General features: G+C 50.0%; 2 protein-coding genes and 1 pseudogene across 8 annotated transcripts in view; 2 read left to right on the top strand and 1 right to left on the bottom strand.

The window, feature by feature from the left end:
* LOC102539776 (sodium/glucose cotransporter 1-like) overlaps window positions 1-15,692 on the top strand; it is a 44,863-nt gene extending 29,171 nt beyond the window's left edge. For 2 of the 3 annotated variants that reach the window (XM_072953011.1, XM_031674731.2), the window contains exons 11-15: window positions 181-331; window positions 9,233-9,401; window positions 10,409-10,624; window positions 12,737-12,836; window positions 15,122-15,692. In XM_072953011.1, the coding sequence (XP_072809112.1) occupies window positions 181-331; window positions 9,233-9,401; window positions 10,409-10,624; window positions 12,737-12,836; window positions 15,122-15,393 (908 nt within the window). In that variant the 3' untranslated portion in view covers window positions 15,394-15,692. Of the gene's footprint in view, window positions 1-180; window positions 332-9,232; window positions 9,402-10,380; window positions 10,625-12,736; window positions 12,837-15,121 lie in introns of those variants that run through there. The other variant, XM_072953012.1, reaches the window with a different exon arrangement.
* A 282-nt stretch (window positions 15,693-15,974) lies between these two features.
* On the top strand, window positions 15,975-17,886 carry LOC116279038 (large ribosomal subunit protein eL37 pseudogene; annotated as a pseudogene).
* Window positions 17,887-20,299: 2,413 nt separating this feature from the next.
* RSPH14 (radial spoke head 14 homolog) overlaps window positions 20,300-26,386 on the bottom strand; it is a 53,811-nt gene continuing 47,724 nt past the window's right edge. For 4 of the 5 annotated variants that reach the window (XM_072953027.1, XM_072953024.1, XM_072953026.1 and 1 more), the window contains exons 5-8: window positions 23,676-23,720; window positions 23,072-23,297; window positions 22,149-22,285; window positions 20,300-20,591 (exon numbers count right to left, since the gene is read on the bottom strand). In XM_072953027.1, the coding sequence (XP_072809128.1) occupies window positions 20,353-20,591; window positions 22,149-22,285; window positions 23,072-23,297; window positions 23,676-23,720 (647 nt within the window). In that variant the 3' untranslated portion in view covers window positions 20,300-20,352. The remainder of the gene's footprint in view (window positions 20,592-22,148; window positions 22,286-23,071; window positions 23,298-23,675; window positions 23,721-26,386) is intronic. The other variant, XM_031674716.2, reaches the window with a different exon arrangement.

Here is a 26,386-nt window from a genome sequence, read left to right as displayed (position 1 = left end):
TTTCCATTATATAAAGACACAGTAGGCACATCACCAAGCGAGGACAGGTGTGATGCACTGATCTGTCTCAGAGAGGCCTCCATTCCAACAAAGTCAGCATGTGGGAAAGTCCCTCAGGCCTCAGGTACCTCCTGGCGTGGCCGGCAAGCTGGAGGCCCAGAAAGGGTCCTTCTTTTCCAGGTGTTCAAGGCTTGATGGTGTCTGCTCTATGGGCCTCTCTCATGTCCTCCCTGACGTCTGTTTTCAGCGGTGCCAGCGCCGTGTTCACAATGGACATCTATACCCAGATGCGGCCGACAGCCACTGAAAAGGAGCTCATGATAACAGGAAGGTGAAGGATGCCTCTAATTGCATGAGTTACTGCTGTCAGTGAAAGATGCCCACAGTGTGTCGTTATGCAGAAAACTGAGGCACTGATGCTGCATACAGAGTTACCCTGTCTGTGTACAGCATGGTGGTGGTTTCTTTTTGTCTGTTGCAGTTTTGCAGTGAAGATATATTGCTTTTATAATCACAAAGAACATTGTTTCCATTTGGGAAAAATGAATACTCACAATGATAGAAATGGGCATAGTGTATTAATGTGCCCCCCAAACCAGTCTTTGTGAGGAAGTTTATATACATTGTCTCACTACCTCATTCAGTCCTCTTGACAGCTCTTAAAGGTAAGTTTTATTCTTTACTCTCTCTGTGCAAATGAGGGGAAGGTGGCTCAGAGAAGGGACTTGGTCTGTCTGAGATCACATGGTAAGCAGAACACATCCATATCAGGGCCCCATCTTTAACCAGGAGGCCGCATGTGCTAGGCACAGGGCAGGGATAGGAACGTGTCAACGTGGGCCGCCATCATTCCGTAGGGTTTCACGCTGGCTGCCCATGGATCACTTCTGGCCCACACACTTTGAATGTGGCCTGTGTCATGCCTAAAATGTTTCCTTCATCCCTTAGCAGGGTGCATGGTGCAGTCTGTTTCACCTGCCTAACCCCTGCAATGAAGTTTCCTGGTACATTTTGTTAGCATTCCATTGTTTAAAAAACACTTTTCTCAGGAACTTTAAGAAACAGATACTAGTTTTATTTAAAGTGTGATAGAACATAGGGGGAAAAGGAAGACTTAAATTCATTTTATAAAGTTCAAGATATTGATGCCAAAACCTAACAAATACAGCGCAAAAAAAGATTAAAACCGAAGACTAATCTCACTTTAAAATACCAATGCAAAAATTGTAAATAAAATATTAGACACATATCCAACAATATACTAAAAGGATGTTAAAAGAATGTCATCTCATTACGAACTGTGATTGTTGTCTGGAAATACAAGGATGGTTCAGTATTAGGAAATGTACTAATTAATTCACCATGTTAATAGATTAGAAGAGAAACATCAAATATATCCAGATGATGAAAAGGTATTTGGTAAAATAGGTACTTTTCAACATGATAAAACATATCCTTATCACCTGAGAATCCAAGATCACGCCTAATGGAACTAGGAAGGAACAAAGCAAGAATGTCCCCCTTACCACTGTATTTATACTAATATATATATAAAGTAAAATACGTCATATATGGAGAAGTAGACCCACAGGTGAGGTCAGCAGACAAGGACTTTGAAATAACCATGATTAATATGAACAAGAAAGCTGAGGGGAAGGTGTATAAAGTAGATGAAAAGAATTGGGAATTTCTCCAGAGAATTAGAATTTATAGAAATGAGAAGGTTTTTCTGGAATTGGAAAATAAATATCTGAAGTTGAAAACTCAGTGGATGGGTTAACAACAAGTAATTGGCTGTCACAGAAGACATAGTGGCTTGGAAATAGATCCATCAACAACATGCAAACTGAAGCACACAGGGAAGAAGGGACACAGACACAGAAGAATAACACACGTGTGACTGGAACATTGGAACTATGCACGTGTAATTGGAGAAGCGATTCTGCAAAGAAAATGGCCTAGAATTGTTATCTGGACAATTATCCAGAGATGAAGAAATCCCACAAATGGGAGACAGGAAAAACACAAAGGTGAGCATGCCCAGACCTCATGGTAGCAATACTACTGAGGACTGAAGATCAAGCAGACCTTTACAGCAGCCAGAGGGAAATAACCACATTTCCTTCAAAAGAGCAACACGGAGACAGCAGAATTTTCAACAGAATCTAAAATCCAGAAAACAGTGGAATGACATCTTCAAGTGCTTGAAAAAACTGCCCACCTGGAATTCAGTGCCCATCAAAAAAGCCTCCTAAGTGAAGGTGAAACAAATGTCTGTTCAGATAAATGGAAGTTGAGAGAACTTGCTACAGTAGAATTTCACTTTCATTACATTTCAATTCTGTTACATTAGAATTTCATAAGAAATACTAAAGGATGTTCTTCAGGCTGCAGGAAAATAACCCGGATCGAAGAACTGACCTTCAGAGAACGACAAAGAGCACCAGAAAGGTAAGCATGTGGGAAATAGGAATCAGGGAGTGTTGATATCAACGAGAGAAAAGTCCGTGGGATTTACAACACGTGGAGGGAAAACCTACGGCAGTGTCCCGGGAGACGGGAGTCAAGTGTGGTCAGTTACAGTTACCATGCTTACCTTCCCCCTCCCAGAACTTACCTTGAGACTGACAGTTTGTACCCTTTGACCAACTTCACCCCTCTCCCCTACCCTTACTCCCCACCTCAGATGGCCACCGGTCTGCTCTCTGTTTCCATGAATTCGGGCTTTTTTTAAGATTCTACAATAAGTGAGACCATATTTGTCTTTCTCTGTCTGACTTATTTCACTTAGTATAATGCCCTAAAGGTTCGTCCATGTTGTCACAAATGGGAGGATTTCCTTCTTTTTGTGGCTGAGTAATATTCCATTGAGTATGTATACCACATCTTGTTTATGCATTCATCTGTTAATAAACACTTAGGTTGTTTCTGTGTCTTGGCTACTGTGAATAATGCCTCTGTGAGCATGGGGGTACAGAGATTTCTTGATAAGGGTTGCATTGACTCTATAGATGGCTTTGAGTAGTGTGAACATTTTAACAGTATTAATTCATCTAATTCATGAACACAAGATATCTTTCTGTTTATTTGTGTCTTCTTCAATTTATTATATCAATGTCTTATAGGCAGTGTAGAGATCTTTTATCTCCTTGGTTAAATTTATTCCTAAGTGTTTTATTGATTTTGATGCTCTTGTAACTGGGATTATTTTATTTATTTTTCAGATAATTCATTGTTAGTATATAGAAACAGTTTTGTATCCTGAAACTTGTCTCTTTAAGATTGAGGAAGGCTAAAAAAAAAAAAGGGAAAATACATACCATGAAAAGATGAAGAAAATTTTAACAAAATAGTAGCAAATCAGGTCCAACAACGAATAAAAAGAATAATACACCGTGACCATCTGGAGTGTATTTCAGGAATGCAAGAATAGTTCTTTATTCAAAAATCAGTCAGTGTTCTTGACCACACTAACTGAAAGCAGGAGCAAATGATATAGTATTCACAGCAGATAAAAACCCTGTAAACTTTTCAGTACCTATTTTTTTATCTTAGCAAATTAGAGAATTTAGAGGAACTTCTTTACTCTGACTTTTAAACACATATTAAAAACCTATAACATTTATCATGCTTAATGTTTATACGTGAAAATCTTTTCCCTTGAGACTGAGAATTAGACACACACGTCCACTCTAGCCGCTTTCCTCCACACTGTACTGGGAGTACTGCTCTGTAAAAACGTGAGAACAGGACACAAATGACATAAGAAACGCATCATCATAAAAGACGTTATAGACAAACTGTTAAAATTTCAGTGTTGGTTTAGTTTAACAAGACTGATACAAGGTCAAATACCAGAATTAATCATACTTTATGCATTACACATTACACACATTACCATTTAGAGTATCATTAAACCATATCAGATACCTAGGAATAAATCTCACAAAAGATTTGAGAAAATTGCTGGAAATTGCAAAGCATTATCAAGAGAAGTGAAGGAGACCTAGTGTAACAGGAATATACCACACTGGTGAATTAGGAGATTCGGTGTTGACAAGATGCTTCTTCTCTCCATATTCAGAGTGATCCCAATCAAAATGCAGGAACTTTTTTGTGTGCATGTAAAAATTGACAAACCAGTGTTAAAATTAATACAGAAATGCAAAGAGCAAAGAATATCCAAGGCAATTCTTAAAGCTGAACAAAGCTGGAGGATTTACGCTAGCAGAGATCAGTATCTACTGTGAAGCAATTCTAATTAGACAGTGTGGTTTTAGTGCAAATGTAGTCAAATCAGTGGAACAAAATACAGAATACAGGAAAAGGTGAACAGGTGAACAGTCACCTGATTCATGACAGAGATTATAGCACAGTAGAGAAAATGATGGGGGGAAGGATTTTCAGTAAGTGGTACTAGGTAATTTGGCTATTCATTATAAAAATAATATTGACTATACACAAAATTCCATTTCAGAAGGACTGTGTATCTGAATGTGAAAGGTGAAACAGTAAAGTTTTTATAAGAAAAAGTGGTTGGCATACACTGGATTACCAACTACATATCATCTGCATGAACAGTAGCTTTCTTAGCATGTCTTAAAGAAATTTTTGCATCATCAAGAATTGTGTTCAAGTGGGGAAGATATATAGCTCAGTGGTAGAGTGCCTGCTTAGCATGCATGAGGTCCTGAGTTCAATTCCCAGTATCTTCATTAAAAATAATAAACCTAATTACCTTCCTACAAAAAAGAATAAAATGTTTTTAAATTTTAAAAAATTGTGTTCACGTATATCAGAAAGCAGATTCCAACATCTGATTTATAACTTTTGGCTCATATTCTGTGATCCCCATATCCTGCAGGATCTGTGCCATCACCGGTGCATGTTTTGGCGTGCTCTTGGAAGAAGCCATCTGGCCAGACTCCCTGATGCCTGATGATCACACTCCTTGAGCCAAGTCACCCAATTAATGTGTTTCACCTAGCGTGGGGGACCAGTGAGCGCCAGCCCTGGCATACCAGCGAGCAGAATGTTCAGAAGCATCCTCGCTGCAGTGGCTTCAAGCACCTCCCATACATTTACCTTATTATCTTTCCAGTGTCTGTAGAATCTCTAGTAATGCTAATATGTAGGGAGGTTTCTTTTTCTCTTGAGCAAACCTACCTAGAGGATTATCCATTTTAATAAATCTTTCCAAAGGACCAACTTTTGGATTTGTTGATGCCTCTGTTTTTTGTGTTTTTTCCTCATTGATTTCTATTTTTGTTTCCTTTTGTCTATTTACTTTGGATTTACCCTGGTTTTCTTTTTCTTTTTCTTTTTTTAATTTTAGCTTCTTAAAGTGGAAATTCATATTGTTGGTTTAAAACCTTTCTGATGTTTTATGATCACCACTTAAAACTACAAATTTCCCCCTGCTTTAGCTGCATCCTGCAAATTTTGATAAGTTCTGTCTTCATTTTCAGTCCGTTCAAAGTATTTCTTAATTTCCTCGTGATTTTTTTCTTTGTTCATGGATTATTTATAGTGTGCTTTTCAATTTCCAAGTATTTGGTACTTTCTTAATTTTTTTATTATTATTGATTTTTAATTTACTACCACTGTGATCCAAAGATACACACTATGACACTTTCATCTTTTGAAATTTTTTGATATTTTTGTATTCTTTCTTAATTTTTGTCTAATAGAAGCTTCAGTTGTGGTTATGTAGTTTTCTGTTTCTGTCTTATGGTTCTTTCAGGGTTTTTTGCTTCATATATAGTCAAGTTCTGGTATTAGGTGCATTTATGCTGGTTACGGTTTCCTGAGGAATTAACTTTTTCATCATTATGAAATGGCCCTTTTTATCTCTGATTATACTTCTTGTCTTGAGGTTTGCTTCATTACCAATACAGGCCATACCAGCTTTCTTATGCTTAGTGTTTATAACATCTTTTACTTTCAGACTATAAATATGTTTAAAGTGAGTCCCTTGTAGAGCACATACAGTTGGATTTTGATTTTTTAATCTAATCTGACAATCTCTGCCTTTATAATTTGAGTGCTAAGTTCACTTTCACTTAGTGTAATAATTAACAAGGCTGGAAATAGTTTCTATATTTTATTTTAATTTCTTCTGGTTGTTTCAGGCATTATACTAGGCATTATTAACCTATCTTAGTCTACTTACAGTTAATACTGTATCATTTTATGTAGAATGTGAGCTCCTTGCAAGAGTATATGTCATTTTCCCCTTTCATCCTTCATGTTATGTTTCTCATATTTTTACATCTACATCCATTATAAATCCCACAGTACAGATGAGAGTGATACAATTTTTTGCTTTAAGCAGCCAATTGCCTTTTAGAGAAATGAAAATGAGACAGTGTAGGTAGCATCTTATGTTTTACTTTCTTGGTGCTCGTCATCCCTTCTTTCAGGTTTGAGTTTCCATCTGTGTCATTTCCCTTCACCCTAAAGAACTTCAGTTTGTCTTGTGATGCAGGTCTGTCAGTAAAAGATTCTCTCAGTTTTTGTTTATTGGAAAATATTTTTTTTTCATCTTTATTTTTGAAGAATTTTTTTGCTGGATACAGAATTCTGGGTTGAAAGGGTTTTTTTGTTTTTTTTACCACTTTTAAGTACAGTCTTCCATTCTCTTCTGTCCTCTTGTTTCTGATGAGAAATCATCAATAATTCATAGTACTGCTCTCTGTGTGTAATGTACCTTTTTTCCTGGTCTTCAAGATTTTCCACTCATTTTTGGTTTTCAACAGTTTTATTATGATGTGCTTAAGGGTGTGTTTGTGTGTGTGTGTTTATCCTGATTGGGCTTTGCTGAACTTCTAAATCTGTAAATTACTGGTTTTCACCAAATTTGGAAAATTGTTGACCATTATTTCTCTGCGTATTTGTCTGTTCCATCCCCCGTATTTTTTGTGACTCTACTTACACACATACTGGCTCTTTTGATATTGTCCCACAGATCGCTGGGGTTCTGTTTACTTAAAAAAATTTTTTCTCTGTGTTCTTCCATTTAGATTTCTATCACTCTTCCTTTAGGTTTATTGGCTCTTTCTTTTTCCTTTTCCAATCTACTCTTAAGGCCAACCAGTGAATCTTTCATTTCATTTATTGAAATTTCAGTTCTGGAATTTCTATTTGGTTCCTTTTCAAAATTTTTTTTTTGAATGTCCAGTTTTCTGTTGATTTCCTGTCTGTTCCCTCATAAGTATCATTTTCTTTAAATCCTTTAAGATAACTGTAGTCACTGCTTTGAAGTCTTTGAGCCCTTGGTGTCAGTTTCTATTGATTGCTTTCTCTCTTGACCATGGGTTGCATTTCTTATCTCTTCACATGTCTTGAAAATTTTGTTATATACTGAACATTGTAGGTCATACTTTATAGAAATTCTCGATCACATTCCTCTGAAGAATATTGGTTTTTGTTTTAGCATGCAGGTAAATTACTAGCTGATCCCCTTAAACTTGCGGAGGCGTGGTTTCTTATACTTTGTTAGGGTGTCTCTGTTTCAGTTTGGTCTAGTTTTATAGCAAATTCTTAGTCCTGGGATACAGCCTATGCTTCTAAGGCATGGCCCTTGGGGGGTTTCAGTGAGACGCCTGAAGTGGTACCTGGGCCCTCTAACTTGATGAGATTCAGACTCCAGTTTCTGTCTCCCCTGCTATAGGCAGCCAAGGAAATCTTTGCTCAGCTTTTTCTGCCTTCCAGCAGTTGCTAGTTGGTGGACTATTTGGAAATTCTTCCCCATGTGCACAGCCAAGGGCTTAAGGGGAGTTTATACAAATCTTTAAAATCAGATACTGTAATCATATGAAGTTTTTAGAAATGTATTACCCCTCAAGAAATGAATACTTTCTATGTATTATATATTTTCAGCATGACCACCTCAAACACACCATCCAGCTGTGGTGAGAATCTACCCATGATCCAGTAACAGGCAAATGGACACTCAGTTTTATTTGTCCAGCAGTTGAAGGGTTTTGCCTGCGGCCCTATGGTCAGTTCTGTTAGTGTTTAGGGGAATGATATTTCCTCTGCCACACTGATAAGTGGGCCCCGAATCTAACCTAAGGAACAATTAAAACTAGCTAATAACAAAAATAAACAAATGGGACCTAATTAAACTTATAAGCTTTTGCACAGCAAAGGAAACCATAAGTAAAACAAAATGACAACCTTTGGAATGGGAGAAAATATTTGCAAATGATTCAGCTGACAAGGACTTCATTTCCGAATATACAAATAGCTCATACAACTTAATAACAAAAAGCAAACAACCCAATCTGAAAATGGGCAGAAGACCTAAAGAAGCAGTTCTCCAAAGAAGGCATACCAATGGCCAATAGGCATGAAAAAAATGCTCAATATTGCTAATTATAAGAGAAATGCAAATCAAAACTACAATGAGGTATCACCTCACATCAGTCAGAATGCCATCTGTAAAAAGTCCACAAACAATTGCTGGAGAGGGTGTGGAGAAAAGGGAACCCTCCTACACTGTTGATGGTATGCAGTTTGGTGCAGCCGTTGTGGAAAACAGTATGGAGAGTCCTCCAAAAACTAAAAAATAGACTTACCATATGATCCAGTAATCCAACTCCTGGGCATATATTCAGAGGGAACTCTTAATTTGAGAAAATACATGTGCCCCAATGTTCACAGCAGCACTGTTTACAGTAGCCAAGATGTGGAAACAACCTAAGTGTCCATGGACAGATGACTAGATAAAGAAGTTGTGGTGTATTTGTACAATGGAACACTAATCAGCCTTAAAAAAGGAAAAATAAAATAATGCCATTCATATGTGGAATCTGAAAAAAGAAGACACTAATGAAGTCATCTACAAAACAGAAACAGACTCACAGACATAGTAAACAATCTTGTGGTTGGTTACCGGGGGAAAAGGGGTGGGTAGGGATAAATTGGGAGTTCAAGATTTGCAAATATTAACTAGTATATATAAAATAAGCAACAGGTTTCTTCCATATAGCACAGGGAACTATATTCAATACCTTGTAGTAACCTGTAATGAAAATAAATATGAAAACGAATATATGTGTGCTTATGTGTGACTGAAACATAATGCTGTACACCAGAAACTGACATTGTAAACTGACTACGCTTCAGTTTTTAAAAAAAGTCTGGCTAATAGTTTATGGCTTGTAGATACTTTATTAGAAAGAAAAAAAATCTTCAAATTACCACTGACTTTTGATTTAACTTACAGGTTTTTTGTTATAGTCTTACTCGCTGTCTCCATTGCCTGGGTGCCTGCTATACAGGTGGCTAACAAGGAGCAACTGTTTGAATACATGCAGGCAGTTCTGAGCTACCTGACGCCGCCCATTGCTGCTGTCTTCCTGCTCGCCATGTTTTGCAAGAGAGTCACTGAGCAGGTAGGTGGGAGTTCGTGTGACCATACCTCATTCAGCCTCCGGGTACAGCTCCAGCACAAAGGTGAAGTCCTCATTCTTAAAGATGGGCCTGTCTGGTTGCAGGAGACAGATGATACCCAGTGAGCAGATAAAGACTTCTGAGATTGGTGTGGTGCTGTTTAAAAGTAAAAAAGGATTGTGGAGATTGGCAGGGCAGGTGCTGGGAGCAGGGGGACACAAGGACATCAGCCAAGATGGTGGGAGAAGATTTCTCCTAAGAAAGTGACCTTGAACCTGAATCCTGAAGGATGTGATCTAGGAGAGATCCAGGCAGAGAGAAGGGCGAGTGCAAAGGCCCGGCGGGCAGCACAGTGGGCAGGACCCACACACAAAAGAAGGCACAGGAAGTGGCTGGAGTGGACCGCCCAGGGGAGAGGGCAGAGCCAGGTGAGGTCAGCTAGGGCAGGTGAGACTTGCTTCTGAGGGCGGGCTGTCAGGGCTTCAGCAGAAGCAGGGCTCCCTAGTCCATGTTTCGGGGGACAGCTGGAGAGCGGTGGAGGGCCCACCTGTGTGAGAGCAGATGGTGGTTCCGGATCGGGGTCAGGACATGGAAATGATCGTAGGATCTGCTGACGGGTCGGTGGTGGGGCAAGATGGGAGGAAAGGGGCTGGGGATGACTCATGGGGTTTCGGCCTGTGCAGCCAGGCAGGTGGAGGGGCCAGTCACAGCAGCAGGGAAGACTGAGGCCTCTTTGGACACATCACCTTTGAGATGCCTATTCATCATCTAACTTACAGGGCCTCCAAGTGTTTCCCAAGCTCTCTGACTGACCTGGGAGAGCATGCAGGCATCTCAGGTCCTCGCTCAGCCCAAGGAGGAGTCCTCTCCTCACGGTGCTAACACTCTGCTTCTGCCCTTATGACAAGGTCAGTTGTAGAGCTGGACTGGTCGGGAGGCCAGGCTGCAGGTGGCCTGTCTCATCCCCCGTCTTCCTCCCAGGTGACTCTGGGGGCTCCTCCTTTGGCAGGGTGCCTTCTGGGGGCTGACAAGTGGACTTTTGATTGGCTTCTGTCGAATGGTGTCTGAGTTTTCCTATGGGACCTGGAGCTGCTTGGCAAATGACAAGTGCCCTCTGATCATCTGCAGCATGCACTACCTCTATTTTGCCATAATCCTCTTCACCATCAGCCTCTTCACTGTCCTGGGGATCTCCTTACTCACAGACCGGATTCCAGATAAACACGTAAGTGCTGCCTTAAGGATGCTCCGGGGTCAGCCCACAGTCCCTGCTTCCCCATGAGCGTTGTGGAGAAGTGGCTGAATTCTTCCCGCCTTCTCCTCGAAAGTGGGAGGGCTGGGGGTTGGAGATGATGAATGGGTCAAAAATAGGCAAATAACACAGAAAGGGCCTTGCCTTAACAACAAAACGGAACAAAAAAGCTTTTCACCATCCTCAATTAAGTATTCACTGAGAATGAGAAGTTCGGCTTTTAAAATGCAAATTTTCTTTGAAGTGTTAGGTTTGCTAACCTGAGTATGAATTAATGTAATCAAGGCCCACCTGGAGGGGATTAAGCCAGCAGGAAGGGGACAGTGATGCTGGCTGCACTGTGACCTGTGGCCGCACACACGCCTCATTCTCCTAGCACAGCCACTTCCGACCTCTGGGGAGGCAGGTGCCAGTCTCCCCAGTTGTAACATTAGAAAGTCAAGTCGGTTGTCCACGACACCAGAGCTGTAAGTGGCAAGGCTGGGCCCCGACTAGGCTCCACCTTGTCACCTACTTGGGCATGGCCGATACGTTTAGTAGGGCAGGGACCTAGCTGAGCCCAAAAGCAGCAGGGAGGGTCCTGGATGTCCAGGTTGAGGGAGAGGGGAGCTCAGAGGGTAGGTGGGTCTATAAGACCTGTGTGCCCTGGGGTCTGGGTGAAAGCTGGAAACGTGGAAGACAGCCTCAGGGGCCTTCAGCTCAGACTGGGCCTCCCTCTGGCCACCTCTCTGCTCAGTAGTTCCCATGTGATTTGTTCCTCTCTTGCACACAGAGCCTCATTAGAGAGGGATGGGGCGAATGGGGAGGACAGTCAGGAGTGTCCGGGATGCACTCACCCGCCACGTGTCCCCGACTCTGCTCCCAGCACCTGAGAAGCTGGGGCGGGGTAGGGGGCCTGAGTTCTGCGGCTCAGCGGCTCAGGTGGTCAGCTTGTCTGACTTCTTTTCTGCTGCTCTTACTCTCACCTTTTTGGTCTTGCCCGCTTCTCAGGCAGCCTCCTGCTTGAGTGTTTCCTACCCGTCTGTGTGCGGGTGCTCTGGAGGGGAGGGGAGGTGGGAGAAGTGGGAGACCAAGCTTGCGGGTCACCACACTGCTGTGCGGGGAGGGAGGACCGCGCGGAGCCCAGGTCCTTCTGCCCGGTGGTCTGGCCTGCAGGGCTGACCGGGAGGCTGGGGAGGCAAATGTGACCTCACAGCATTGTCAGGAAGCAGCTCAGGGCTAAACCTGGTCTCTGTCATGAATACAACGGAATTTTCACCACTGCCATTTCAGTCTGAGAGGTGGGGCTTCGAGGGGCTGGCTGGGGAGGGGCCAGCCCCACTCATTCACATCCCACCACGTTTTGGGAGATTGAGGGAGTGCTGAGATTCACATATACCAAGTCTAGCATAATAGACTAAAATCTATTTCAGGACAGACTTGGTGGCAATGTTCGTTTAGTTATGCTTCTACTGACCCCAACCCTTAAAAAAAAAGGCAACAATTGGCTGGATTTTGTTCCTGCCCAGAGTTTCCATATGTGTTTTTAGGAAGAGAACAAAATAACAGACCAGAAGGGAAAGGCATCTGCAAAAGCCTTGTTGAGCGTGAGTGATGGGCCAGGGCCAGGTGAACCCGGTACCCCAGGTGAACCAGGTAAAGCCTCTTCTGGGCCGTGTGAGGGCTCATCTCTGACAGCCAGGAGGGGCTTCCAGAAGGAATGCAGTTCCTGGGTTGGCCCTGACGGGCTCGTCCACCGGAAGCAGCAGGCCAGGCATTATGGGTGGCTTCTCCCACCCTGAAGGGCACAGAACTGGAAGGAGCCCTGAGCGCATTGCCCCCACCACCACCCCTCACTGTCCAGCCCAGGACACGGAGGCCACCCTTTGCAAGGCCACACACCACAGGGTACCAGAGCCAGAACTAAAATCCAGGGTTCCCAGCGCCAGGCTTTCCCCACCCGCATTCCCTCCATCTCTTGTTGCAGTCTAACAGCCACATCTTTTTTCAGTCCTTGGAGACCCCAGCACTCAGCTGCCAGCTGTGGCACTGTAAGGCCTGCGTGACAAAGCCCCAGGTGGTGACATGCCCCTTCTCTCCCCCTAGCTCCACCGCCTCTGTTGGAGTTTGCGGAACAGCCAAGAAGAAAGGGTAGATCTGGATGAAGAAATACGATGGAAGAGGCCCACACCGCAGGCCCAGCCAGGTGAGAAGGGAGATCTAAAGCCTGCGGCAGGTCCTGTGCTGCCACCCAAGCACCCCCACCCTGCTGGCTCCACTGCCAGGGGAGACCCCCTCTCCTTTTCCCAGAGGAGCCTTGGGGGTGTTTGTGTGGGTTGAGATGCCTCTCAGACATTCATGTGGCTGTCTGGGCTGGAGAGATACACCTGAGAGGGTCAGCCCTGGGAGCAGGTGCCAGGGCAGGAGGAAAGGGTCTGGTGTAATGTGAGGGGCAGAGAAACACAAGTGTCTGGTGATCTAGAAGCATTTCGGGCGGGGTGGAGGGGTCCACGGAGGCATCTGCTGACCAGCCGTGGGATTTAGCTACACAGAGATCACATTGTGCCTCAGCAGGAGCGACCCAGTAGAGAGGAAGAAGCACTGGGAACCGGGGAAGGGATGGCAGGTCCTGGAGTCTCGCACAGGGTTTCAGACCCAGAGGGTTTCTGGGAAGTGGGCAGGAGATGGTCCTCAAAGAGGAGGGGAAGCAGCCCCACTGCAGAGGGCACCAGGGGAACCAGGTGAGGGACAGCTGGATCTCAGTCTGAGAGTGTTCCAGGACAGGCTCGGGCCTGGGAGCTCTGGAGGGCCCAAAAGGAATCTTTCAGCAGACAGGGTCAGAGAAGGGGCGTTGGGGCCACAGGAGGGTGACCTGCGCCTCTCGAGGCCCTGACGCAACAGGGATAAGGGCCTAACAAGATTAGTGCTGAGTCTGGGGCAGAGAGGTGGGGAGGCTGTGAGTTTGGAGGAGGGAGGGAGGGAACGGCCTGCCTGGGAGGAGGCGGCATTCTGGGGCTCCCTCTCCACTCCTGCTGGGGACGTTCAGAGCCCAGAGGGGCTGGAGACCCTCTCCTGACACCTGCAGGGCCTGAGCTAGGCTGCCCCACACCCCTGGAGGATGCCGGCCTCCCAGGATTGCGCTCCCTCAGAGGTGGGAGGAACTGCTCATCAGGGCCCTCAGTGTGTGGGCCGCTCATTCTTGGTGCACCTCCAGGCCCCTCTCCTCCCTCACCCCACAGCCACGGGTGGATGACGGTGACGACAGTGGCTCACATTCATTGCCTGTTTGGGATGGGTCAAGGACTGTGGAAATTATACCAACGTGTGAAAGGCACGGTCATATCCCCATTTTCGAGATGGGAGGCTGAGGCACTGAACAGTCCAGTAATCTTCCCCAGGCTCCTCAAATAACCAAGCACTGGGGGAACCAGGGTTTGAACCAAGCAGTCTGACCCCAAAACGTGTGCTCTTGGCCAGTTCCCCGACCTGTCCTACAGCCCCTGGCCTGTGGTCCATCATGTTGGTCACATGATCAGTTGCCATGTACATATGGCAACCTTTTGGGCCCTGGCAGCTGCATGATAATGTGCTAGAGACCAGGCCAGGGTGTGCTGCTCACAACCGCCCGAACGTACAGGTGTGTGTGTCTCTGGGTCCCTCCAGGGCAGCACCCTGCCCTGTAACAGAGGCCCCTCCGGCACTGGCTGATGATTTCTGTCATCCCTGGTGCTGCCTCAGCCTCAGAGCAGAGCTGGCACAGAGGCTGCCTAGCGGGATGAGACACTGACCTGGTCACAGCACACACTGCTCGGAGCGTACTTGTCTTGTCTCAAGGAGGAACCCCATTCTCAGGCGCAGCCAGGCCCACGTGGGTGTGTGGAGCTGGCCGTGGTGCTGACCTGTGCCTGAGCAGGCCAGGGAGACCAGACACCCAGACACTGGAGGGCCATTCAAGGCCTGGAGGAATGAATGTAACTTTCCTGTAATTCCTAGACTTCCCTCCTTTCCTGGGGAAAACACCCGTGATGCCCCTTTCAGGGGCCCAGAGAGCTTTCCTTTGGGCCAGGCCGTGAGCCCAGTATCTGCCTGTAGAAGCACAGCACTCACCAGGTGCTGAGGAGAGCAGAGCAGTTGAGGCTTCTTCCACCATCAGAGCAGCAGCCACTTGCCCTGGACCTGCAGTCGGGAAGGGCAGGCTTGCCCGGTGACAGCTGGGCACCTAGGCAGGCTGAAGGCTCTGCCACTGCAAGGCAGGCCTGGCCCAGGCAGCCCCACTCCACCCTACTGCACCCCAGGATGCACCCCAGGGTCCTGCTCTCCCATGTCTCTGAGGATGTCTGCTCGTGTTCTGAAGCTGGGGCTAGAGTGTTCTGCATATTAGGAGCGAGTCTGCTGGTCTTCCTGCTGGACTCACCACTGAGCCATCAGCCCCTAGGAAGACCTCCCTCCTGGCCAGCACCTCCTGACTGGCCCCTGTTCCCTCTGTTGCAGGCATATTCAGGGAGGCCCAGACCTGCCTCTGGAAGGCCTGGGACGTGTACTGTGGCCTGGAGCCACTGCCGAGCCCTAAAGTGGCCCCAGGAGAGGCCAGTGTGCAGAAGATGGAGCATGGTGACATATCTGAAGGGACAGAGTGTGGTGATGCATCAAAAGGGACAGAGCTCCATGACATCTCAGAGACGCCCTGCTTGAGAAAGTTGTCCAACATCTGCAGCTTCCTGCTGATTCTGCTCACAGTCTTCTGCTTCCTCTACTTCTCCTAGGGCGGCCGGCCCTGGGCGCTGGGGAGCGGGCAGCCACTGCCTCTCACAGACGCCCTTGTCGAGGGGAGGAAGCGCATCCGGCCGGGAGGCCATGGACCAGGGACCGAGGATCACATTGATGAGAACGCGCCCTCTGTCACGCGGCACGTGCCAGCAGCTGCAGGGCGTGTGGGCCGACAGGGCAGTGAAGCCCATCGGCGAGTGCAGAGACTGCAAATGAGAACGTCTGTTCCCTTGTGAAATGACTCATTCTCTCCAAATGGCTCTACTGCACAAACACTGACTTCCACTTTAAATTTAATTTTGGCTTTTTATCTCTAGATATATTTGGGGGTTTTGCTTGTGTTTACTTTGCTGTCACCATTTTCTTCCCGTACCCACCTTCTGTTTGTTTGCTGTGTTCTCTCCTCCTCTGTAAAGGTATGGCTGCTGGAAAGATGCTCCTCCCCACACCAGGGTCCCACCCACAGGGGCGTGCCCGTTGCTGGTGACCACAAAGGCCAGCTGGCGCCAGACCTGCTGGATGAAAATCTTGGCTCCTGCCTGGACCAGTGTGGGCTGAGGCAGTCCCTGCCCAAGCAATGGGCCTCCCTCCAGCTCGGCACTGCCTGGCTGCACCCCTGGGTGGCAGGTGGGGAGGACACTCTCCTCCTTACGGAGCTCTTCCCAGTCGCTTCAGTCGGCCTGCTGTTGGGACTCTGCTAGGGGTTGGGTGCAGGGTTAGATTCCCTTTAGCTGCCAGGTATAGGCCGCTCCAGGCTGTTTCCTTAGGGGCTTCTAAGCCACTCCTTCCTCTTCTTTCTTCTCAGACCAAAATAAATGATTCATGTCTTTAGAAAAAGTTTCAGATGCTTTGAAGTGATCTTGGTAGGGGGCCCACCTAGCACTGCAGAAGTCACACTCTGAAGGAGCACTCGGGACCAGCCCCTCAGCCCTTGTTTAGTCCTTCAGCTGACATTTTTGACTGCCTGCTGTACTGTGTGCCAGCCACTGCTCGGGGCAGTCCTGGATGAGCCTGTGGTCTGTGAGGGCAGCAGACAGTGAATGCCAGCAGTGATGGCCAGCATCCCAGGTGGCCTGTGGTTTTCCTACCCAGGTTGTCACATGCCAGCTGTGGAGCCACCCCACATGGAAGGATTAGAACCAACCACATTCCACAGAGGAGGAGACGGAGGCTCAGCAAGGGAACCTAGAAAATGGGGAGTGGGCACAGGCCTGGAGCAAGGCCACGCACCGGCCCTGCAGGCACATGCACACTGCAGGAGGGCCCACAGGAGAAGGCCTCCCGTGACTGAAGCAGGAGGGCACCTAGCTGATCAGCGGGCAACGTGTGGGAAGACACGGCAAGGCAAGAGTGCGAGGAGGCCTGTGCACAGTAGAACTGTGGGCTCAGGGAGGGCAGAGTGGGCAGGGCCCGACCTGCAGGCCTCAGATGCTTTAGGACCCCGAGTCCCTGGGATCTTCGGCTGGAAGTGATAGGGTCAGGTTTGCTGGATGCTGCTGGAAAGACGAAAGGGAGGCAGCTCTTTGGTCTTGCCCACAGAAGCAAGGTGAGGAAGTCAAGGTCATCGTTTGGAAAGGGCTGGAACAAGAAACACACATCATGCTGCCGATGTGGCTCTAAGGCCTACCACCTTCAGAAGTCGACCTGTGGCAAACGTGGCTACCCTGCCAGCAAAAGAGAAATTATACCTGGAGTGCTAAAGCTGAAAGACGAAATACCACCAGGACCGGCCGAATGAGGCACCGAAAAATTGTACACTGCAGATGCAGGCATGGATTCCGTGAAGGAACAACACCTAAACCCGAGAGGGCGGCTGTTGCAGCACCCAGTTCATCTTAAAGGTTTCAGTGATTAGTCATGCAATAAATGTTCTGGTTTTGGAAAATGAAAAATAATTAATTAAACAAAAAAAAGATGAAAGAGACAGAAACACCCACCAGGAGGGTATTAGAGGACTCCAGGCGAGTTAGCAGCAGAGAACCAACAAGGGAAAGGCATCAAGAGAAGCCAGCAAGTAGAAGAGACAGGACTTGAGTGACTAGACTTCCAGAGGAAGCGACTGGCTCAAGCACGTGAGCAAAGGGTGCACCAGTTCCAAAGACAGGCCGCACTGGAAAGGAGCAGGTGCGAGTGAAAAATGGAGCACCTTTTAGGACATGCTGAATTTGAGCTGCATGAAGATACTTATTGCTGCCGCGACAGTAGAAGTATTCTGATCCATGAACATGGGATGTCCGCCCAGTTATTTAGGTCCTCCTTGATTTCTTTCAACAATGTTTTGTTTTCAGCACTCAAGTTTTGCACTTCTTTTTATTAAATTGATTCCTAGGTGTTTTCTTCTTTTTGATGCTACTGTAAATGGAATTGTTTTCTTTCTTAAAAATTGAGGTATAGTTGATGTACATTATAAGTTACAGGTGTACAACATAGTGATTCACAATTTTTAAAGGTCCTATCCCATTTATAGTTATTATAAAATATCGGCTATATTTCCTGTGTTGTACAATATTTCCTTGTAGATTATTTTATATGTAATAGTTTGTACTTCCTAATCCCTACCCCTTTTCTTAATTACATTGTTTACTGCTCATATACAGAAAAACAATTTTTGTATATTGCTCTTGGATCCTACAACTTTCCTGAACTCATTTATTAGTTCTAATATTTTTATGTGTATTCCTCAGGATTTTTCATATATAAAATCATGTAGTCTGCAAGGAGAGATAGCTTACTTCTTTCTTTCCAATCTGGGTGCCTTTTATTTCATTTTCTTGCCAAAACTGCCAGTACAATGTCCAGTAGATGTAGTAAGAGCAGGCATCCTTGTCTTGTTCCTGATCTTAGGGGGAAGCATCTAGTCTTTCACTATTGAGTGTGGTGTTAGTGGTAAGTTTTTGCAGATGTTATCATGTTGAAGAAGTTCTCCTCTGTTCCTACTTTGCTGAGAGTTTTTGTTTAAGTTTTGGCTTTGGGTTTTTTTTTTTTATGAATGGTTTTTGGATTTAGTCAAATGCTTTCTCTGTATTATTAAGATGATCATGGGTCTCTGTCCTTTATTCTATTTAAATGTTACTTTGATTCATTTTCATATGTTAAACCAAACTTGCATTCCCGGGATAAATTGATCACGGTGTATAATACTTTTTTATGTGGCTGGATTTGGTTTGCTAGTATTTGGTTGAGTTTTTGTGTTTATATTCATAAAGGATATTGGTCTGTAGTTTTCTTTCCTTGGGATATTAGCCCCATGGAACGAGTTGGGAAGTGTTGCCTCCTATTCAATTTTTTTTTTACTAGTTTGTGAAGGATTGGTATTAATTCTTGCCTGGAGTGTTAAATTGGACAGGAGATGGACTGGCACTAGAGACCCAGATTTGGGGGAGAGAGGACAGTGGGCTGGCCTAGCTAAGGGGAATCTGGTAGAGGAGGCCCTGGTCAGGCAGATGAGATTGTGCGGGAGAGCAGAACAGACCTGTGAGAAGCACCAGCACCCCTCGTCAGATCAAAAAAGAGGGTTCTTTACAAAAGACACCAAGTGGGCACAGCCACGGCCCTGGGAGGAGGTCCAAGACAGCCACCACAGGAAGGGAGCACTGGCATCCAGGCCACCGCGTGGGCCAAGCACAAAAAGCATGGGGTCTTGGCAGCAAGGAGGCCAGAGCCCTTGGACCAGAGCCCCTCGAGGTGGGGGGATGGGGGTGGAGCCAGCCTGCTGCAGCTGAGGCAGGGTGGGGACATGAGGACATGGAGCCCCTCAAGCACCTGTTTTCCTGAAGGAGGAAAGATTTCCTCTTTTGGGACCTCTTTCGAGAATGAGATTTAACCTGAAACTGCAGCTGAGCCCAGCAGCCAGTCCTTCTTGGAACAAGGGGGCCTGCTTGGGCCGGTTCTGCAATCCCAGGGACACAAACATCACTGTGTTTCTTCTAGGAGAGCAAAGGCCCCAGTCACAGAAAGGACTGCAAGAAGGCACTCACCTGGGGTTCTGGTTCTGCGGGGACTGCCTATCTGCGGAGGCTCTGTCCTAGCAAGCACGGCTGCTGGTTGGTGACATAATGAGGGAGACTCCTGTGAGGCGGGGAGCGCAGAAAGCTCCCGGAGAGAGCAAGGCTCCCGCTCAGCCCCGACAAGTGAGTCCAGCCCTGAAGCTGAGTGGCTTCTGCAGTCTCTCCAACAGAGGTCAGAACCCTGCCGAACTGGGCAGGGGGGCCGGGAGACCAGGGAGTCCCCATGCCTCCTCCCCCACAAGCCTGGCTTCTCCTTCCTGCCAGGCTCTCTGGCCTCTTAGCCAGTTTCACTGCGGGAGAATGGAGGCAGGGGGAGGCACAGGTGGGAGGCTCCCCCAGGCCGCCTGGGACCCAGCAGGCAGCAGGGGGAGGGCTGGGGGCGTGGCCGGCCTTAGCTTACTTAGGTGACTTGGCTTTGGAGAACCCAGCTGTTTGGGGGATGATCTTAAGGAAGCTACCCTGTTCTGAGTGCACATCCATGGGATGGGGCTGAGGGCCTCTTACAACTCACCCTCCTCCAGGCAAGAGCCCGCAGGGAATGGCACCTGTGTCCTTGTCAACCAAGGTGAGAAGAGGCAGATCTGGCAAGCAGGGCCGTGCCAGCCACACCCACCCCAAGGTCACTCGAGTGTCTGGCTTGGGTGGTGCCTAGTCCAGCTGTGCTCCTTCCCCACCTGGCTCCCTGCCCCCACCTTGTCCCTAGAGGCTCGGCCCTGCGCTCTCCCTTCCCAGGGTACTCCTGGCCCCAGCAGGGAGCAGAGATACCTCGCACCTGTCCCTGGGCCTGGGTTCAGCCCATGCCTCCCAGTCCTTCCAGGCTGGGCATTCTCCCTTTGGCCAGAGAGAGGAGAGACCGTGTTAGGAACATCAAGTGTCGGTCAGACCCAGGGGAGGGGATACAGTGCGTTTATTCAGGCATGGAGTCAGCAAGTTGGCCTGCTAGGAGGCTCAGGGCTTCCACTCAATGACTTGGATGGCGATCTGGGCTGCCTGCCGCACGGCTGCGCTGGCGTCCTTCTCAAGGGCGCGGAAAGTGGGCACGTGGGCCTGCAGGAGCTTGCGGCCCTCGGGGGCCTCAGCCAGCATGGTGAGGGCCTTGATGGCGTTCAGGCGCACCTTGCTAGAGGACAAGTGCAGCAGCTCCAGCAGCGGACGGATGGCTTCTGCGTCCAGGGCCGCGTACTTCCCTGTGGGCCACCAACACCACGTATTCCCGGGGGCCTCTGCCCTCCTCCCTCGCCCCCAGCCCTCCCCAGCCTCCCTCTCCCCGGCCCCCCCAACACAGGCCCCGCTCCCTCCCTGGCCCCTGGGCCCCCCCACCCTGCCCCTCAGCTGGCTTCTCCTCAACCACCCAGGCGCCTGTCTCACAGTCCAGTCCTTGCAAGGCAACACGAATGATCTTTTAAAAATTAATGCCTAATCATTCACTCGTGGGGTAAATATTTCCTGAGCACCTACTCTGCACCAGGCACAAAAACTCACCCTCTTGGTACTTACAGTCCAGTGGGGGATGCAGAGATTATGGGGAAAAGGAGATGCCACTCCTTAACCTTTCGCTGCCCACCCCTTGCCTGCTAAAAGGGCATGTGGCTGCCCCCACCCCGCACGGAGCTCTCTCCTCTTTGCTGTGGGACCTGCCCAGCCTCCTTTGCCCTGATAACTCCCATCATCCTTTGAGTCAACACCACACCCTCCCAGATATGCTCTGCCCTGGTGCTGTGCCCTCTGCCTCCCCAGGTCACTCATCACTCCTGCCAAACCACAGATAGCAGAGGCTGAGACATCCAGTCCCCAACACCCAACGCAGGGCTTGGCATGTGGCAGGGGCTCAGGGAATCTTGGATGGAGTGCCAGCTCAGGGGAAAATGGCCTCACATCCCTGAATTCCCACGTTGCCTGGGCCCAACTCTCTGGCCCTCCCAGTGCCCGTACAGGAAGCCCAAGTAAAACACTGTGCTGAGGCTGCCCTGGCAGTCAGCATCCTGACAGCACGCACGATCGGTCAGAGGGGGCTGTGGGCGCTGGGAAGGCCCAGCCTCTCCCCGTGGTGTGCCCAGATTCCACCACGGGGGGCCATGCCTGAGGGCTTTGCAGCTTGCTGATTGAGGAGAGGCCTGGCCAGTCCTCATGGAACAGCAAGGAAGCCCAGGACACAGGGCGGGCACAGGTGAGCACAGGCATATGGAGGTCAGACAGCTCTCAGAGGTCCTGCAGGGAGGGCCGGCCCACCCCCACCTCCAGGTGGGGAAACCAGCCCGGTCCCTTCTGATCACCCAGTGGGGTGACAGCACGGATGCCTGGCTGGCTGGGAGTCCGGGGTGGGGAGATAACCTTACACTCTTATTTGTCCCCTCCACACTGAGAAAAGGAACACGAGTCGATCAACACCACAGAGGCAAGGGCCCCAGTGTTTGCTTTGACCTCAGGATAACCGACTCATGGACAGCAAACAAATCAATCCCAGGATTTCAGCTCAGAGGGGCCTGGGTCAGAGGCAGGAATTCCAAAACCGGGGAGCAGAGAGAATGACCCAGGAGGGGCCCCAGTCGGTAGGCCCACGGTGGCTGGGAAGAAGAAGAGGGTGGAACCTGAGACCCAAACTTGGAAGGACTTCACAACAGGCCAGGAGGAGAGCTTTGGCGGGCCAGGGAGGGACAGTACCCCGCCTCCTAGGGGCTGCGGTGACCCACACACAGCAAGGCCCAGCGCAGGCCCGGGGGTGCCCAGCCGGCAGGTGGCCTCACCTTTGGTGGTCACTGTGGCGTACATGAGGGCCCCGGCCGCATTGGCCTGCACCTCGTCCACCTTGTCTTTCAGCAGGTGCACCAGGATGGGGATGACATCATGCTGCCACACCTGGTTCTTGCCCTCCAGAGGGATGCTGGGCCAGAGAGGGGACAACTGAGTGGCTTCACTTGGAAGGAGAGGGGGACAGGGCTCAGGACCACCCCAGGGGAATCACTGGGAAAGGACTTGTGTTGGGACCATCCCTGGTCGCCAGGACTCTAGGGTGCAGGGGAGCAGTGATGTGAGGTTTGGGTCCCACCCCTACACTCAGACGACCTGGGATCACGGCCCAGGGCCACAAGAGGCCAGACCACCCAGGAGCCAGGGGGTGGCAGGATGAAGGGAGGTGGCCACAGGCAAGCACAGCCTTAGGGCCGGTCCTCAGGAAGCATCCCTGTCTGGGATCACACACCGCCTCCCTCCCTCGCAACTCTGAGGCTCTGTGAGCCCTCAAGCTCCAGCACTGAGACTGTGATCATCGGTGACCCTGGGTGTCTAGTGACTAGACACCTGCAGCTCCGCTCCCTGACCTTCCTCAGAGGGGTGTCTGGTTGTGCAGACTGTATCACTACTCACTCTCCCGTGCTTGTCTTCCTCAGGGAGGCGGGACCAACAGTCTCATTTTACCAGGACCGAGGGCTCCTTGGGACACAGGACTGTCAGGGCTGTACCCCAGCACTTGTAGGCCGTTGCCCAAGTGAAGGGGTCCTCTTCCCCCAGGGCAGGGGAGGGGAAGCAGACCCTGGGCGGATGCCCCAGAGCTCCGGGCAGCCTGATGGCCCCACCGTCGACCTGCTGCTGGGCCAGGGGCAGCTCAGCAGAAGCTCCGGGTCCGCCCCTCCCACGCTCCACGCTTCATTCATCCAGTGGCCGGCCTCACCTGACTGCGATGAGTGTGCGGGCGGCTTTGGCGCGGATGTCGCTGTTGGCGCTCAGGAGTTTCTCCTTCAGGAAGGGCACCACGCAGCTGGCCAGCGCCTCTGTGGCATCCTCCATCAGGCAGGCGGCCAGTGTGTCTAGGAGGAGCGCCTGGATCCTTTCCTCCTCCCTCTGCAGCTTCCACACCAGCGAGGGGATCAGGCCGCTGCTGACAATGCCCTGGGCCCCTGCGGGACAGGACAGGTGCTGAAGGTGGGCTAGCTGGCCACCCCCACCCTGGGCTGGGAGCGGGAGCAGGAGCGGCCAGGGGAATCTGACAAGCTCAATTGCAAATCCCCCTCCTCCCTGCTGCTAGGCGGAGCCTGAGCTGCCTGCTCGAGGCTGCGAGTGATGAGCTGGGGTGGGAACCACCAGGCCCCAGGGGATCCCGAAACATCCCACCTTTGGTTGCCTGTGACCAGGGGGCATCAGCCTGAAACAGTGGCCTGAGGGGCAGCAGCTACCCCTGCGGGACCCAGGGTCACAGGGTGCCTCCCCACTATGACCGTGCACCAGAGGGGAGCCTGGGGTGGGGCGAGGGGACCAGCCAAGACCCTCCTTCCCACCTGCAACAGCTCTACAACGTGGAGAGCGCAGACCAGCCTGGCCAGCTGTGGGGACGAGAAGAAAGCTTGCAACGGGGTCTGAGGCTCAAGATTTAGTGTGAACAGGCCAGCATCTTATATAAAAAGAGCTGCGCCCCCAACCACAATTGGTGGGCAGTCCACAGACTGTGACCAAGGGGTATGTAGTTGCCTGGTGCCCTGCAAGGAGGGGGCTCCGCATGGCATGTCTAGGGTGCAGAGGCTGGGAGAAAACAATGCAGCGAGATTCTTCCTGTGGATGATTCTGCCTCACTCCTTCCAGCACCTTCTCCCTCCTGGGGAGTCAGCACCACCGGCTGCCTGGAGGAGACCCTAGAGTCCCGGTGGGTGCTCGCCAGTGCCCAGAACTGCTGGCAGAGCAGCCCCATGAGGACGTGAGCTGCACTGAGGAGGGTGGCCCTACCTCCGGTTCCTGGGTGTCACTGCTGCCCAACAGCCCACCCCCTCCGCAGCCTCCCCAGGGCCCAGGCCACCCACCGTGAAGCCCTCCACTGCCCTCACGGAGGTGTCACCAGCAGACACCTCGCTCTTCCGCCTCCCCAGCTGAACCCTCCTATTTACTCTAGAGAGACAAATAAACAGGTTAATTAGCCTAAAGGTCTCTGAGTACCAGTTAGCACCAGGGATTTCCTCTTTGAAGTCATCGCCCAGCCTTCCGGCCTCCCTCCCTGAGGACATCAAAAGGCAGGTACCTGGGGTGAGGAGGGCAGAGGCAGGGCAGCAGGTCCAGGAGCCCCGGTGCCCCTGGCCAACTTCTCACTGGGGAGTCAGGGTGGAGCCACTAGCCCTGTCTGTTGGTTCCCAGGGCACTCACAACACAGAAAGGCCATTTCCTGCTGCTTCAAGACTACCGGGTTTTTAAAGATTTAATACACACAGATTTCAAAAAAAGCCTGGGTCAGCCTCCTAAATGTATCCAGCTGTGCGACCTTAGACAAGTCATTTAACTTCTCTGAGCCTGGTTTCCTCATCATTAACCCAAGCCCACCTGGCAGGGACTTGTGCAGTCAGTGGAGTAGGGGTGGGAAAGTGCTGTGTAAGGGACTATCACCATGTGTGCCCAGAGGCCCAGGCCGGGCCCAGCAAGTGTCTCCCAAACTCCATCAACACTGAGTCCTGGCTACAGGCAAGGTTGGGGGTGAGGGGTGAGGAGTGGGTACAGAGACAAAGCTGTACAGTCCCTGCAGTGCAGGAACGCCTGTCAGTGGTCCCTAAGCCGCTTCTCCTAGGGGTCTGGGCCTGGCCCCCCCTCAGCCCTGCCTTGCGGCCAAGCCACCGCCAGACAGCACACCTGGGCTTCCTGCTCTGGCTCCAGTTCCCGCTCAAGCACCGGCCTTCAGGCTTCTGGCCATGGGTTCTGCTCAGCCATGACCTGGTTGGGCCCTCCCCAGCTCACAGTGGGGAGGTGACAAGTTGACTTTCCCAGAAGGATTGTGGGTCCTGACCGGGGGCCACCAGAGCAAAAGCAGGGTGAGGAATTTGTGCATCGTCAGTCGAGGCTCCATCATGGCCTCACTTGTACCCGGGTCTGGGCTTCCCGGGAAAGCCCAGGGAGAGGTGCCGCTGCTGGAGCAACAGGATGGGCCAGGCTGCGGGGAGGGCAGAGGGAGGGAGTCAAGGCAGGAAGTTGGAGGTGATCCCCTCCACTGCTTTCCTGATGAGGAAACCAAAGCTCAGAGAGGCAACTTGAGTGCCCAAGGTCACACAGCAGCCAGGGTGAGGCCAGGCCCTTGGCTGCCCGGATCTTGTTTCCCAGGCGTTCGTCCTGGGCCTCAGCTCCTAGAAAGGCTGAGCGCCGGGGCTCGGCTCACTCTGAGACAGAGGGAGAAGATTAAAAATAAGACGCACGCCGGGTGTGCCTCTCCACTCGTTGTTCACTTAGCTTCTTTTCAGCTAAAAGGAGAGTCGCAGGCCTGGCTATTTATAACTAACCCAGATCTGCAAAGGCTCGTTCTAGTTGTGTGGGGGGGAGGTTTGCACAGACCCCAAAGAAACAAAACAGAGAAACCCACCTGGTCCCCAAAAGCCTGAGAGCCAGTCGGTGGTTTGGGTGAGCAGGACTGGTGGGGCACAGAGAATAGCCACAGAGGGGTCACCCTCGGGCAGTGGGGAGACCAGTGGGAGAACGGGTGGGAACTGGTCACTACTGCACACTGACTTGTGCAGTTGAGGAATTCCAGGTACTGGGGGCTCTGGATGTGCAGGGAAGCCCTGTGGAGCTGGACTTCATGGAGCACAGGGGCAAAAGTGTGAGGCTAGGGTGCACCTGGGGAGGACCTGATCCGGCATTGTTGTACCAGGATGGGTTGGTTAATGGGCCACAAAGCTCGGCTGAGATTGAGGGTCACAATGCCCATGGCATGGAACACCCGTGGTTGAGGTTTGGCCATTTCCTGGGGGCCAGCTCAAGGAGCCGCTCCTCGGCCAGCTGTCCCTGCTGGGTTGATGAGGTGCTGGGTGAGCTCAATCACCAGGACCCCCTCCCCCTTTTTTCGGCAGAACCCAAGCTGTTACCTCCTGGGCCCACACAAGGGCGGCTGGCCCACTGCACCTATCCCCCGCCTCACCCAGGCCTGGCATTGTGGCATCCTCACACCCTCGCTGGCTCCAGCCACACTGGTTTCTGTGGGTTCGTCCGAGCCTAGCTTCCTGCCCACCTTGGAACATGCCTC

Source organism: Vicugna pacos, chromosome 32 (assembly GCF_048564905.1).
Source record: "Vicugna pacos chromosome 32, VicPac4, whole genome shotgun sequence".
NCBI lineage: Eukaryota > Metazoa > Chordata > Mammalia > Artiodactyla > Camelidae > Vicugna > Vicugna pacos.
The sequence above is the reverse complement of the archived record's forward strand: the minus strand, read 5'-3'. Positions and strand labels throughout refer to the sequence as shown.